The sequence below is a fragment of the Ornithorhynchus anatinus genome, chromosome X4 (genome assembly GCF_004115215.2).
Source record: "Ornithorhynchus anatinus isolate Pmale09 chromosome X4, mOrnAna1.pri.v4, whole genome shotgun sequence".
NCBI lineage: Eukaryota > Metazoa > Chordata > Mammalia > Monotremata > Ornithorhynchidae > Ornithorhynchus > Ornithorhynchus anatinus.
In genome coordinates, this window is record NC_041752.1 from 3,573,589 (window position 1) to 3,589,034 (window position 15,446).

At 48.3% G+C, this 15,446-nt stretch overlaps 1 protein-coding gene across 11 annotated transcripts in view; it reads left to right on the forward strand.

The window, feature by feature from the left end:
* Positions 1-15,446, forward strand: part of EHMT1 (euchromatic histone lysine methyltransferase 1) — a 106,490-nt gene that overhangs the window by 55,373 nt on the left and 35,671 nt on the right. For 9 of the 11 annotated variants that reach the window (XM_029054318.1, XM_029054314.2, XM_029054323.2 and 6 more), the window contains exons 3-6: positions 3,982-4,541; positions 10,779-10,959; positions 14,104-14,261; positions 14,463-14,651. In XM_029054318.1, the coding sequence (XP_028910151.1) occupies positions 3,982-4,541; positions 10,779-10,959; positions 14,104-14,261; positions 14,463-14,651 (1,088 nt within the window). The remainder of the gene's footprint in view (positions 1-3,981; positions 4,542-10,778; positions 10,960-14,103; positions 14,262-14,462; positions 14,652-15,446) is intronic. The other 2 variants (XM_029054313.2, XM_029054315.2) reach the window with 2 other exon arrangements.

The following is a 15,446-nucleotide window of genomic DNA, read 5'->3' on the forward strand; positions in this document are numbered from 1 at the left end:
AAATAAATCCCTTCCCCGTTAGGCCCTCATTTCCTCTTCTCCCATTTCCTTTTGCGTCTTTCTTGAACCTGTTTTTTGCCCTTTCTGCACCCCTCCCTCAGCCCCACAGCTTGGATCGGAGAATTGGAAGTCTAGAGTGGAACCGAGTCACTCAACGAGGAGCTGAGGACTAGGAAATGTAAATCGAATCTCTGGGCTTCCGAGCCCAGTGCCTCCACTGCCAGACCACATCGTTTGCAAAATGTCCTTCGCACGCCATGTTGGCTATTCAGGTTGCTTAGACAAGGCCACTGGCTTTTATTTTATTATTATTTTGGTACTTTTTCAGCGCTTAGTAGGTGCTGAGCCACAGGGGTAGATACAAGCTAATCAAATTGGACACAGTCCCCGTCCCCCATGGGGCTCACAGTCTTAATCCCCATTTTACAGGTGAGGGAACCAGGGCCCTGAAGTGAAGTGATTTGCCCAAGGTCACCCAGCAGGAGGGGAAGAGTGGGGTTTAGAACCCCAGTCCTTCAGACTCCTGGGACCCGGGTTCTATCCACTAGCCCATGCCTGACGTTCATCGAATGGCTTGAATTGCCTGGTCACAGAGCTTTTAAAAAGTCTCTTTTGTCCTGTGGCCCCTAGCCCTTTCTTTAGATTAAGATCCCTACCTTTGGTTATAAATATTTTACCTAAAAAATGGGTTAAATTGTGTGAGCAGTTGTTAGAAGGCACTTGCCACCTCTCTAGGTCATTTTGATGAATTATTGCAGTGAATTATTGTAGTAATCAATGGAATTGATTGATGCTCAATGTGTGCAGAGCACTGGTCAGCACTAAGCCCTCCCCATTCCCCCTACTCCCTCCCTCTGCTCTACCCCCTTCCCTTCCCCACAGCACTTGTGTGTATTTGTATATATTATTTATTACTCTATTTTATTAATGATGTGTATGTATCTAGGATTCTATTTATCTTGACAGTACTGATGTCCAACTGCTTGCTTGGCTGTCTGTCTCCCCCTTTTAGACTGTGAGCCCGTTGTTGAGCAGCAGTCGTCTCTATCTGTTGCCGAATTGTGCACTCCAAGCGCTCAGTACAGTGCTCTGCACACAGCGCTCAATAAATACGATTGAATGAATGAATGAGTACGGTGTAACAGAGATGGAAGATACATTCCCTGCCAACAGCGTGCTTTATGTTCTCATACCTCGCAGATCTCTCAATGTTTTTTATAGATATGCTAGAGGAGTACAGTACCCGCCTTGGAAACAAAGAAATTTGTCCACTTAGGATAAATTTTCTCTTTTAGGAAACCAGATGGTGAGGAGGGGTCATTCTGGGGTTAATTGCCTCTTTCAGGGTGTGATCAACTAGCTCCCCCTAAAGCTTTTAACTGAAAAACACTTCATTAATACAAAGTATCTGTAATAATAATAATAGTAATAACGTTGGTATTTGTTAAGCACTTACTATGTGCCGAGCACCTTTCTAAGCACTGGGGTAGACACAGGGTCATCAGGCTGTCCCACGTGAGACTCACGGTCTTAATCCCCATTTTACAGATGAGGTCACTGAGGCACCGAGAAGTCAAGTGACTTGCCCAACGTCACACAGCTGACAGGCGGCGGAGCCAGGATTAGAACCCATGACCTGACTCCTAAGCCCGGGCTCTTTCCACTGAGCCATGCTGCTTCACTGTAGTTATTATCAGCTGTTCATTGGGAAGCATTTCATGCATTCAATTTGGTTGTATTTATTGAGCACTCATCATGTGCAGAGCACTGTACTAAGCTCTTGGGAACAAAGAGATACATTCCCTGCCCACACGAGCTTACAGTCAGAAGTACCAGTTTAAAGGCAGCCTGAGAAATGAGGCCCAAATAAGAAACGGTCAAAAACGCGTTCCTTCACACCAAGGGCTGTGGGCCAACTGGAATTTCAAGCGGGGATGGACCGGGCTAGGTTCTCTGGGAAAGCTAACGGATCGATCCGTCCCAGGGAATTGGGCAGTTCGAAGTGGGTGGAAATCTCTTCGCGATATTGCAATCACTCCCTGGCTTTCTTACAGCCGTGCCCACCGATTGGGTAATAAAGCCTACATTTGACTATTTTCTTCATCATTAGTTTTGCCCTTAAACTTATCAGGAAAACTAATACCGAGAATCTCCAGGAAAGGGTGAGGGTGATTTTTCCAGATGATGATGGGTGATTTTTAATATACCATTCACAGCAAAAAAATAAATAAAATCTGCAAAGCGGACATCGGATCATTCAAATATATGACTTTCATTTGAAACAGCGTCATAGGCAATAGGGCTGAATGGATGTCACAGAATAGCCACCCAAGGGCCTCTGTCATTTAACTGCAACATGTCTACCAACTCTCTTGGATTGGACTCTCCCAAGCGGTTAGTCCAGTGTTCTGCACAAAGTTAGCACTCAGTTGATGCCATTGGTGATGATAGCTCGTTGTGGGCAGGGACCACGTCTACCGACACTGTTCCGTTGTCCTCTCCCGAGCGCTTAATCCAGGGCTCTGCACCCGGTAAGCGCTCAACAGATACGATCGATTGACAATCTAGATCGTTCATGGCTCAGCCGGGACATTCGGGCCTGAATTATCCCCCTCTAGACTGTGAGCTCATTGTGGGGAGGGAATGTTTCTGTCTGTCTCTTGTGTTATACTTTCCCAAGCGCTTAGTATAGTGTTCTGCACCCAGTAAGTGCTCAATAAATACAGCTGATTGAATGAACTTTAATTTTAAACCTGTTTAATTCTCAGGTTCTCATTTGCGGTCGTCTGTCTTCCTTGTGAAGGGTATAGTTAATATGAACTCTCGCGCCATGGTGGGTTTAGTTTTTCAAATGAAATATTTTGTGCCCTACCCCTTCCTAAATTGCTAACCGGCCTTCCCACGACTCTGCCGTTTCATTGCCTGCTACAAAAGAATTTTGTGGGAATTTTGTAGGTTTTAAAAAAAAATGCTCTTTTTCTACATTAAAAAGCCCCAGTCACAGTCCTTACCTCATAGGAGCTTTTTGGAGGATAGGATGAGCTAATGAATAAGAAAGCATTTAAGAAAAATATAAGTGCCTTATCAGTTCCATTAATGTTATTTTTATTATCGTCAATGCGCAGGTCTGAGCTTGTCTCAGACAAGCAGGAGGGTAAATTCCCATAATGGGTAAAATGTCCCAACCCCACGGTCGTTGGCTTGCTGAATTTTGTTTCTAGCAGGACTCTCCTCTCTGAACTTGGCCTATGAATTGGCTTAAATGCTCCTCTTCTTTTGTCGTTGACTGTTTTTTGCACATCACTCTAATGCTTATTCCCTCGCCCGCTAGGTTCCTCTGGAAAATGAGCCCCGTGTGAAACAATATAGGGGAAATGACTAGGCCGGTAATATATGTAGTGGTTTAGCGTTGGGGTATATATAAGGGAATCGGGTCGGACACAGTCCCTGTACCACATTGGCTCGCTCCCAGACTACGTAGGAGGGAGGTAGGGTATCGAATCCTCCTTTGACAGATGAAACTGAAGGCCAGAGAAGTGAAGCGACGTGCAGGGCAAGCTGTTGACAGGTCAACAAGGAATTTATACTTGAATGTGGACAACAGACAGAAGTCTCGCAGTATCGTTACGTGTGACAGGATCGGACTGTGTCCCCACTGGCTATCTTGTATCGACCCCTTAGGGCATAGCTCAGTGCTCGGGGCATAGAAAGTGCTCAACAAATGCCATAATTATTATTATCGGTAATAATGATGAATGCAGTGGATGGATGGATGGGTGAACGGCCCCCCTGGTGCCTTCTGCCATTTATCTGCTCTATGACCTGGGCAAGTCACTTCACTGTGCCTCAGTGACCTCATCTGGTAAATGGGGATTAAGACCGCGAGCCCCATTTGGGACAGGGACCGAGTCCAACGATTACCTCGTACGTACCCCAGCGCTTAGAACAGGTACCAGCGTTATCGATGTCCTCTGCCCACAGGGTGTAATGCCATGGCGGCCGACGAAAGTTCTGCCGAGAAGCAAGGAGGGGAGCCCCAGCTGGTGACGGACGTGGAAACCAACGGCTCCTGTGAGGGGGGCGAAGCCACCGACCCCCCGAGCCCCGCCCAGAACACTCAGGACAGCATCAAGGCAACCCAGCCGGACCCCGCCGCCAAGCTGGGCCGGGTCGCCGAAAACGGGCTCTCGGAAAGAGACGTTGAAGGGGGGAAGCCCAACGCCGCCAAGTCGAGCGAACTCACACAGACCTCTGTCACGGGGAGCAATGGGTTTATCCTCACAAAGGCCACCTCCCAAGAGCAGGCCTTAAGGACTACGAGTACCCCGGCCCCCTCGCTGCCCGGTCACGCCGCCAAAACCCTCCCCGGAGGAGCCGGCAAAGGGAGAACTCTGAGCACGCTGTCTCCGATCCAAGCCGCGCCGTCGGCCAAGGCCGGGGAAGGCAGCGAGGAGCGGGATACTAAAAAAGCCCCGGCCCCCAACAGCGACGTCAAGGTCCACAGAGCCCGGAAGACGATGCCGAAATCCACCCCCAACCCGGTAAGGTATCCTCTACCCGGTGCGTGGGGCTCCGTCGTGGTTACCTTCCGGGGTCCGCGGTGTGTTTCGGCGGTGGGGCGGGGAAGTGGTTCCGGTCCCCCTTCACCGGGTGGAAGTTAGATGGGTCCATTTTGCTCCCACCAGGCAGCCCCCGCTGATCTTTCTCTTCTCCAGAGCAAGGGTAAAGCACACGTGGAACTCCCACAGTCTCCAACAGGAGTGAGTTCGTAAAACCAAGCTCCGGGCCGCCTTTTTGGGACCCCCTCCACTGCTTCCCTTGTGGGGGTGGCCCAACGGGAAATTGAAGCGACCTTTCAAGAGCGTAATTATGTTTTGCAACATCAGCAGTTGTCTTTTGCGCTCAAAGATGGTGAAGTTTACTTGTGGATGTGTGTAAACCATCAAGCAAGACTTTAGTGTTAAGGGCAGGTCTGCTTTTGATGCTTTACCAACCCTGGAGGCAGTTCACAGATGGAGAGATACATTACTAAAAATCAGCATTTTAGAGCTTTTCAGCGAAGGTTCGCGTGCACTCTTTTCCCCCCTCTGATCAGCATGTTTCCCCCCAGTCCAAGATCTGTCAGGTGTGTTAATTGAGCACTTACTGTGGGCAGAGGGCCATACTAAAGCGCTTGGGTGAGAACGGTATAACAGTCAGGCGCATTCCCTGTCCGTAACGAGCTTACGGTCTAGAGGGAGAGACAGACGTAGGTAATTTTGAAGGGCGTGCGATGGAAAAGTCTTTTTCTTTTAAACTTACACTCATAGTCAGCATAGGGGAATGTGTCTGTTGCAGTGGCATATCGTCCTCTCCCTAGTGCAGTGCTCTGCACACAGTAAGCATGCGATAAGTACAAATGACTGACTTTAGAACAAAAGAATCTTGCTGAACTTTTGGCTGCTCCACTGTAATAAGTAGAAATGCTTTGCAAAACGTTGTGGCTCAGGGGCGCAAGGTGAAGATTCGGCGAAAACAAGGGGGTTTGTTCACCTGCCTTTCAACAAGACGATCAGGCAACAGTAGAACATCGGGTCATTCAGTCGGGTCATTTATTGAGCGCTCACTGTGTGCAGAACACTACTAAGCTTTTGGGAGAGAACAGCGTAACAGGGTTGGTAGACACCTTACGAGCTCACAGTCTAACTGCGGAAACTGAGGGATGGAGGAGTTTATTTGAATTGTTTCTGGAAATTTCAAGTGAATTTCAAAATCCCTAGTTTTCTTTCTTTTTCTAATGATATTTATTAAGCACTTACTATGTGCCAGGCACAGTTCTAAACGCTGGTGCAGATACAAGCTAATCAAGTTGGACACAGTCCATGTCCCACATGGGACTCACAGTCTTACTCCCCATTTTACAGATGAGGGAACCGAGCCACAGAGAAGCTAAAGGACTTGCCCAAGGTCACCTAGCAGACTAGAAGCAGAGCTGGGATTAGACCCCAGGTCCTTAACTGTACACTAGCTTACAGTTTTGAGTCAAAATATTTGAAAAAGGAATGTATTTTTCCTTTCGTCTCAAATTCAGTTGTTAGTTAACGGAAAGGGGGAGAGGAAAAGTCCTGTTTGGGCACGAAGTAGGAAAATGTTTATATTCCTTTCTAGTAGAGATCACGGCTTCTCTCGTCTTAATTTTTACTAGGAATGCAGTTGTCAAATGTTGGGGAAACGTGATTGGTCCCAGAGATTTGTTTGGTGGTGGTTTTTTTATTTTTTATTTTTTTTGGCAGGGTCTGGAATTACAATTGTTTGTTCTGTACCTCAATTAAAAAATAAGACACCAAACACGGCTGTTAGGTTTCTGTTTGCCGAACACAGGCCTGAGTAGATTTTCCACCCAGAAATGTATGGCTGTCAAAATTGAAGAAAATTTTAATTGCCATGCTTCTCTAAAACACTTGCGACGTTCAGGGCTAGGAGCCAGAGCTACTCGGATTTCTCGGCAGTTCTTCTACTTAAATCATTCCATCTTCAGGATGTGTTCTTTATCTAGCATGATGATCGGGACCATATTCTTGAGTCATTTTCCAGTTCAAACAAATCCCTTTGCTTTTTTTATGGCATTTAAGGGCTTACGATGTGTCAAACACTGTTCTAAGCGCTGGGGTAGATGCAAGTTGTTATGTTGGACACAGTCCCCGTCCTACGTGGGACTCACAGTCTAAGTAGGAGGGAGAATAGAACAACTGAGGATAATGATAATAATGATGGTACTTGAGGGCTTATTATGTGCCAAACACTCTTCTAAGCGCAAAGGTAGATTCAAGTCATTCAGGTCGGACCAGTCCCTGTACCACGTCGGGCTCACGTTCTTAACAGACGAGATAACTGAGGCCCAGAGGAGTGAAGTGATTTGCCCAGGGTCATATGGCAAGCATTTAGCCGTTTAGACTGTGAGTCCATCATTGGGCAGGGATTGTCTCTAACTGTTGCCGAATTGTACATTCCGAGCGCTCAGTACAGTGCCCTGCACATAGCACGCACTTAATAAATACTATTGAATTGAATTTAGCAAAGCCGGGATAAGAACCCAGCTACTCTGATTCCCAGGCCCATGCTCGTTCTGTTAGGCCGTGCTCTTTTCCTCAGACAGTTTTGACTAGAAAGAGTTGAGTGTCTCATTATTCACTGTTTTGAGTAAAAATTCTCTGTCTAGGTAAATGCTTCTAATGAAATAACTTTTCCACGGATTCATTGTTCACATTTGTCAGGGCAATGGCATTGTAGTTTCCAATTTCGATTTAAAAGATATGCTGGAACTTGATTATATTTTACTCAGAAGTTCCCTCTGAGCAACGTAGATGATTGTGGCTAAAACTGATTTCAGGCTTTAAAAAAAAAACAACAACCCTTGGCTATCTGAATGGCCATGTTCAGAAATTTGTGGTGGCTTATGAAGGTGATAGTTTCAAAAGCTCATTTAAAAATTGAATATATCTTATATGATTGCAAAATACATTTTTTAAAATTAGGTAAATGAAAATGCATTCAATCAAATAAATAGTCATTTCGAAGCATTAAGCTCGTTGTGGGCAGGGAACAGATCTTCCAACTCTGTTGTATGGAACTCTCCCAAGCTCTTAGTTACAGTGCTCTGTGCTCAGTAAATACTATTGATTGATTAACACTGGACTTGGAAGGTCCCAGACGCATAATTCTGAGGGATTTATTTCCATCCTAAAATATTTCCAGGAGCCCCATCTATGTCCCTCTGAATCTTTCCCCCCAGTTGTGAAGAGTGGGGGAATATCCTCTCCTGGAAACCTAGAACTGAAAAGGGGTCTCTCACAGCTGTTCAGGAAAGATGGCACTCACTCTGTCCTAGATGGTCATTTATGCCTCAGATAGTCAAGAAATTCTTTCAGTTGTCAATAATAATGGCACTTGTTAAGCACTTACTATCTGCCAAGCACTGTTCTAAGCACTGGGGGAAATGCAAGGAAATAATGTTGGTATTTTGTTAAGCGCTTACTATGTGCAGAGCACTGTTCTAAGCGCTGGGGCACATACAGGGTAATCAGTTTGTCCCACGTGAGGCTCACAGATAATCCCAGATTTTACAGATGAGGCAACTGAGGCACAGAGAAGTTAAGTGACTTGCCCACAGTCACACAGCTGACAAGTGGCAGAGCCGGGAGTTGAACCCATGACCTCCGATTCTGAAGCCCACGCTCTTTTCACTGAGCCACACTAAATCAGGTTGTACTCAGTCCCTGCCCCACATGGGCCTCACAGTCTTAATCCCCATTTTACAGATGAGGTAACTGAGGCCCGGAGAAGTGAAGTGACTTCACTTCAAGGTCACACAGCAGAAATGTAGTGGCACTGGGATTAGAACCCAGGTCCTTCTGACTTCCAGGCCCGGGCTTTAGCCACTAGGCCCCACTACTTCTCCCTCGCAATTAAAAGCCATCTGGTCTCATTCGGGCCTCTGGAGTTAGGGACAATGTCCTCGTAAATTGTCTTGGAACATGTGAGAGGTTTTCTTTTTTTTTTTTTTTTTGTGCAAGTCACTTTCTTACCTTCTCTCCTCCAGGCCAAACAACCCCTGATCCTTTAGCCTTCCCTCAAGGGACCCATGTCCATCTCCTGTAGTCATTTAGCCCAGTCTCTCCTTGACCCACAACAAATTTCTCCACATCCTACTTCAAGCTCAAACTGAGCTCCTCGCTTGAGTAAAGATCAAACTGTCACGGAGGCCGGTAGGAGGATTCCCTGAGGGTCCCACATTAATATATTAGGCCTTTTCCACCCACGTGACTTGAGCGTACTCTGCTCCGGGGTGACTCGCAAATCCTTCCGCTTCCCCCCTACGATCCCGCATTTCCGCTTCCTCGTGGCCGGAAACTGTAGATTAACCTTAGGTCCCCCTCTAGTCCGTAAGCTCGATGTGGGCGGAGAATGCTTCTGCCAACTCTGGTGTGCCGTACTCTACCAGTTGCTTAGTACAGTGCACTGCACACAGTCAGCGCTCAGCAAATCAAATAAGTAATGATGGGATTTGTTAAGCACTTATTATGTGCCAAGGAGTGTTACAGTGCTGTAGATACAAGATAATCGAGTTGGACGCCGTTCTTGACCCCCGAGTCTTCATCCCCATTGTACAGATGAGGTACCCGAAGCACTGAGAAGCAAAGTGACTTGCCCAGGGTCACACAGCAGACATGTGGCGGAGCTGGGTTGAGAACCCAGGTCCCTCTGACTCCCAGGCCTGGGCTCTATCCACTAAGCCACGCTGCTTCTGTGATTGATGGACCATCTTTCATCCTCCCTAGCGCTTAGGACAGTGTTTGGCACATAAACATTCAACAAGTTCCATTGTGATGATTACCATTTTTATCATCATGACTTTTATTACTACTATTATTATTCAGGCTCCCAGTAAGCGTCCCAGCAGACTACTGCATCATCTCCCCCCGATTCAGCCTCTAATCTTTCTAAAAAGTCTCTGGGGTCACCCCTCTCCATTCTTCAGAATCCACCATCGGGATTTTAAAAAATTTTTTCTCATTAAGCACTTACTTTGCATCAAGCACTGTTCTCACCGTACGGGTAAATGCAAGTTAGTCAGGTCCGACACAGTCCTCATCCCACGTGGGGCTCACCGTCTGAGCAGGAGGTATCAAATCCCCATTTAACAAATGAGGAAACTGAGGTCCCCGGGAAGCGAAGGGACTTGCCCAAGGACACGGGGCTGGCAAGCCGTGGAGTCCGGATGAGGACCCAGGTCCCCTGACTCTATTCTCACTAGGCCACACTGCTTTCCGTTTTCTTTATGTCAGTAGTATCTATTGAGCACCTGTTGATTGCACAGCCTAGTACTGAGCCCTTGGGAGGGTGTAATGGATTTAAACATAATCCCTCCACTAAAGGAGCTTTCAGTGATAAAATCGTCAGATAGATTGCTAATTCTGTCGTATCGTGCCCCCCTTTGAAGCACTTAGTACGGTTTTCTGCATATAGCAAGCGCTCAGTAAGCGCTTACTACATGCCGGTCGCTGGGGCAGATCCGATAATCAGACTGGACACAGTCCATGTCTCCTATGGGACTCACGGTTTTAATCCCCATTTTACAGACGAGGTGACTGAGGCCCAGAAGAGTGAATAGACTTGCCCAAGGCCTCTCAGTAGATAAGCGGCGGAGCCGGGATCGGAACTGGTCCTGTGATCTCTCTACTAGGCCACGCTGCTTCTCGGTGGACGTAAAGTCTATCGACCGTGTATTGCTGACATATTTATTTTATGGTCCGTTTGGCCACTGGGCTTATGCTGTCGTGCCTCATTCGGTCCAAATTTAAGGGGTTTGTTTTCCCGTCCCTAAGCTTAAAACCTTTATACCTCAGGAGAATATGAAATCTCAAAGATGTCCGGGAAGAGCTAAAATTGAAAAAGCGGACCCACCTCAACTGTGCTCTCTGATTTGGGGGAAGATGCCGTGAGCAGGGATTGTGTCCATCAACTACCAAGCGCTTAGTACAGTGCTCTGCACCCAGTAAACGTTCAGTAAATTCGATCGATCGATTTTGGGGGTAGGTACTGTGGGCGGGGGTCGTGTCTTCCCACCCCATTTTACTGACCTCCCTCAAGCGCTTAGTGCAGCGTCCTGCTCCGAGTTGGCGCTCGGTCGGATCCGTTGATGGATCGGTCTGATCGGAGAGGGCGGAGCGCTTTGGTATCTAATTTTGAATGGCAACCTCTTCTCGCACACCTCATCCTTAATTCTCTTTGTCTTGAAGCACACAGCAAATAAGGACTCCCGCGACGTGCGAGATGCTAGAGATCTTAAGGAACCCAAGGAGGACAGTAACAAAAATGTCTCGGAGTTTGGAAAACAGCAGCTTTTACCCCCTCTCCCGTCCCTTCATCAGTCGCTACCTCAGAACCAGGGTTACGTGGCCACCGCAAAATCACAGACAGGTAAAAGCAAGGGGGTATTAAAAAATAATGATGAAAGTCATAATGACCGTCTCTTTCATTTAAAAAAAAAAGAATCAAATCACCGGGAATCTGGGAGCCGAATTTCACCAGCCTGTCGTGAGAACACTCACCTCCCCCGAATGCCGGCAACCAAATAATGTGAACGGCCTGGAACTCGGGAGCAGGAACCTTCTATTCAGCAGCCCGCTAGTTCTATTTGTATTTTTCTAACAATGTTATCTCAGAGATTCTGGCGAGGTATTTTGGTCGGATAGCCGAAAGGCAGAAAAGTCTTACGCTCGGGGAAATTTTCTGGACTTTCCAGCCTTGGGCCTTTCGTTCTTCCCTGGAAGCATGTCCAAAGATGAGTTTCTGACCCTGAGTGAAACCCAAGCCCTGTTCAATTTTCTGTGATTCATTTCATTTCCCATGCCGTTCTATTCGATTTCACGCAAGTTTTCGTTCCTCAATTTAGTTGAGGAGCTAGTGGGTAAGGGATAATTTTCTCAGAGCTCTGGACTAGCTCTGGGACAGTCAGACCCAGGGTGGCTCTGGGCTGATGTGGTTGTCTTAGGCCACTGAATTTTATGCCTTTTTTTTTTAAATGGTAATTGTTAAGCGTTTACTATGTGCCAGTCACTGTACTTAACACTGGGGGATATAGAAGCTAATGGGGTTGGACGCAGTCCATGTCCCACATGGGGCTCATAGTCTTCACCCCCACTTGAGAGACGAGGTAACTGAGGCACAGAAAAGTGCCTAAGGCCACCCAGCAGGCAAGTGGCGAAGCCAGGATTAGAACCTAGTTCCTTCTGACCCCCAGGCCCGTGCTCTATCCATTAGGCCAAGCTGATTCACAGGCCGGGAGAAAGGCCTTCATGTGCAGACGACCGGTCTTCTCCTTCCTCGTCCTCCCTGGAAGAGGTGCAGGGGAGGGAGGGGGGTCAAGTCCCTGAGACGTATCCCCATCGGGGCGCTGCGGCCTCAAAGCAGGCTTGAACGTTAAGAGGTAAATGTGTCCGCCAATGCCTTTACAAGCACTCGTATCCGATCTCCCTCCCCGGACCCTAATCTACCACTCTCGCGTTTGGCCTCAGGGTCGGCTCGATGAGCAAAACGAGCATGTGAGGCGAGCCAGGGGGCCGGCTGCTGCCTCTTGTTCCTTCGTCGGCCTTCCCGAGCATCGGGACCACCCCTTTGAGAGTCACGATCTCTCTTGGTTCTCTTCCCCGCCGCTGCCTCTCCTGAGGGGATCAGGGGTCAGGCGAGGTTGGGAAACAGAGCTTGTGGTTGGAGATGCATTAACTCCAGTCAGGTGGATGGGCTGGGGCTACTCTGAACCCTCCCCGCCCCCCACACTGAAGGACGGTGACCCGGTGTAATGCCCACCTGTGTATTCTTTCCCAGTGCTCGGTACAGTGCTCCGCGCACAGTGAGCGCTTAACTGCCCCTGCTGTTACTGCTGCCAGTGACGGTTTGGCTTGGGTTGGGGTTAAGTGGGTCGTGAGGAGAATCTTGTCCGTCAGGCACCGTCGCCGCCAACATGGAGTTGACTTCAACCTTGGATTTGCCTTGTACAGCTTCAGCCCCCGAAATTGATTTTTCTCCAGCGACATTTTTTTTTATGGTATTTGTTAAGCGCTTGCTTCTTTCCAGGCACCGTACTAAGCGCTGGGTTAAATATAATCAGGTGGGAGGACATAATGCACATCCCACGTAGGGCTCACAGTCTTATTCCCCATTTTACAGATGAGGTCACTGAGTCCCAGAGAAGTGAAGGGACTTACCCAAGATCACACAGCAGACGAACTGCGGAGCCGGGATTAGAGCCCAGGTTCTTCTGACTCCCAGGTCCGGGCTCTATCCACAAGGCCACTCTGCCTTTCCCTAAAACATCTTTGCCTCAATCAGCTGTTACCCCATACTATTAGGTGTCTTGGCCACTGTCACATGAATCTGTTACAGAACCAAGATTTGGGTGCAGTTGTCTCGTTTGCATTCTGCTGCCCTGACCCCCCCCCAACTCGCTCCTCAGAAGTAGCTTTTGACCTCTGTGGCAAAACCGTTGTTTCATTGGCCTCACCCAAAGAACCCCGGAATCAACCTCGATGACACCCTTAACCAGGCTGGGACGATGAGTTGCTCCTCGTGGTGTTCTGGGGAGTGCGTCTTCCCCGATTTTGGGCTGCCAGAATCACTGTTATCGGTTAAGAATATATTACCATAAGGATTATCAGTAATAATTTTGGTCTTTGGTAAGCACTTACTATGCGTCAACCTCTGCTCTAAGTCCGGGGAAGGTACAAGTTGAACAGGACGAGAAGCAGCGTGACCTAGTGGAAAAAGTCCGGTCCTGGGAGGCAGAGGACCTGGGTTCTAATCCCAGCTCCTCTGCTTGCCTGCTGCGTGACCTCAGGCGAGTCACTTGACTTTTCTGGGCCTCCGTTTCCTTAACTGCAAAGTGGGGATTCAATCCCTGTTCTCCTTCCCGCTTAGGTCGTGAGCCCCGTGTGGGACGGGGAATATGTCCGACTTCCTATCGACTGCAGCATGTAGAATAGTACTTGACACCTAGTGAGTGCTTAACGGATACCGTTAAGCGCGTGCTATTAAAAGTAAGACATAGAAGAACTGCGGGCGAGGTAGACTGCCCCGAAGCACCCTCATCTCTGTTAACTGTAGCTACCTTTCAGTTAATTGTCACTACAAAGCAGCGTGGCCTAATGGATAGAGCACGGGCCTGAGAGATAGAGGTCCTGGGTTCTAATCCCAGATCCGCTATTGTCTGCTGCGTGGCCTTGGGCAAGTCGCTTCTCTTCTCTGGGCCTCAGTTACCTCATCTGTAAAATACGGATTGAGACCGTGAGCCCTACGTGGGAAGGGACAGCGTCCAACCTGATTTGCTTGTATCCATCCCCGTGCTTAGAACAGTGCCTGGCCCATAGTAAGCATTTAACAAATACAACACAAAGCAGGTGTCACCGAGGCAGAAAAAGCCAGGTGTGATAAATATTTCTTGATAGAGATGATTCTTGGAAGCCCTTCATCCATAATATCCGTCAAAGTATATTCGAATAGCATTTCCCTGTCTTTCTAGTCCTTCCTTTCTGCTCTTTCTTTTCTCTCTCTCTTTTTTTTTTTCAGCCAGCTTGCCTTTTGTCTTAGCAGCTGCAGTATCTCGGAAGAAAAAACGGAGAATGGGAACCTATAGCCTGGTTCCCAAGAAAAAGACCAAAGGGTTGAAACAGAGGACGATGATCGAGATGTTTAAAAGCATAACTCATTCCACTGCGGGGGTCAAGGTGAGGAGGGAGAAACGGGGGACCGGTGGGACTCGACGGAGAACGCGAAGCCCGTCCTGGTCGCCTCCGGGCTCCCCGCCCGCCTTTCTCCCCGTTTATCCGGCAGGAAGGGTCACCCCTCCCGTGACGGCTCAGGGTCCCCCTCGCCCCTCCTCCTCTGACACGGCCCCCGCCGGGCTCTATCCCTGCCCACCTTTTCAGAACGACAAGGACCTAGGAGATGGTAGCCTTCACCTCAACGGGGAGAGCTTAGAGATGGACTCGGACGAAGAGGACTCGGACGAGCTGGAAGACGAGGACGATCGGGGGACTGACCAACCCTCTGCGTATCCTGCAGAAGACAGCAGGACTTCTAAAGAGAGCGTGTCCGAAACAGAACATGCCCCAAAGGTACTCCCGAAGCAATTAGGGACCGAAAGGCTTCGACTAGAGACGTAAGCTCGTTGTGGGCAGGGAATGTGTCTGGCTGTTGTTCTGTTGTCCTCTCCCCAGCGCTTTGTACAGTGTTCTGAACACAGTAAACGCTCAATAATTACAATTCACTTATGGGCTCCTTAAGAGAAGCCCACAGTATAACTCTAAGTCCCCTCTCCCCACCTCACAATCAGTAATTTGTTTAATCTGTTTCTATTAATGTCTGTCTCCCCCTCTAAACTGTTAGCTCGCTGTGGGCAGGAACGTGTCTGTTGTTCTATCGTATTCTCCCAAGCGCTTAGTACAGTGTTTTTCACACAGCAAGCGCTCAATAAATAAGACTGAATGAATAAATCTGTCCCCCACCACGCTTGTCCTCCTTCTCCCCAGTGTCACCAAGAGTGACGACGGAATTAGAATGGATTTTTATCCCTGCCAAGCAGTTGGTGGTCTAGCTGAGCCTCAGATCTCGGGAGAGTCAGTCGGTGTTATTTATTGGACGCTCACCACTTGCCGTGCCCTGGACTAAGCGCAGGGGAGGGTACAGCATTGCAGGGTCGGTGGACGTGATCCTCAAGCCCCTCAAGGAGCTTACAGTCTTCGGGGGAGACGGATATGAAAGTAGATTAGAGAGAGGGGCGGTGGTAGAGTCAGGAGAAATAGGCGGGTGTGTTTTTCTTTCTTAAGTCTTCTGCAAGCCAGCTCAAGATAGGGTAAGCTTCAAGGCAGGTCAGCTGGGACCCAAGTCCACTGGAAAATGAAGCTTAAAAA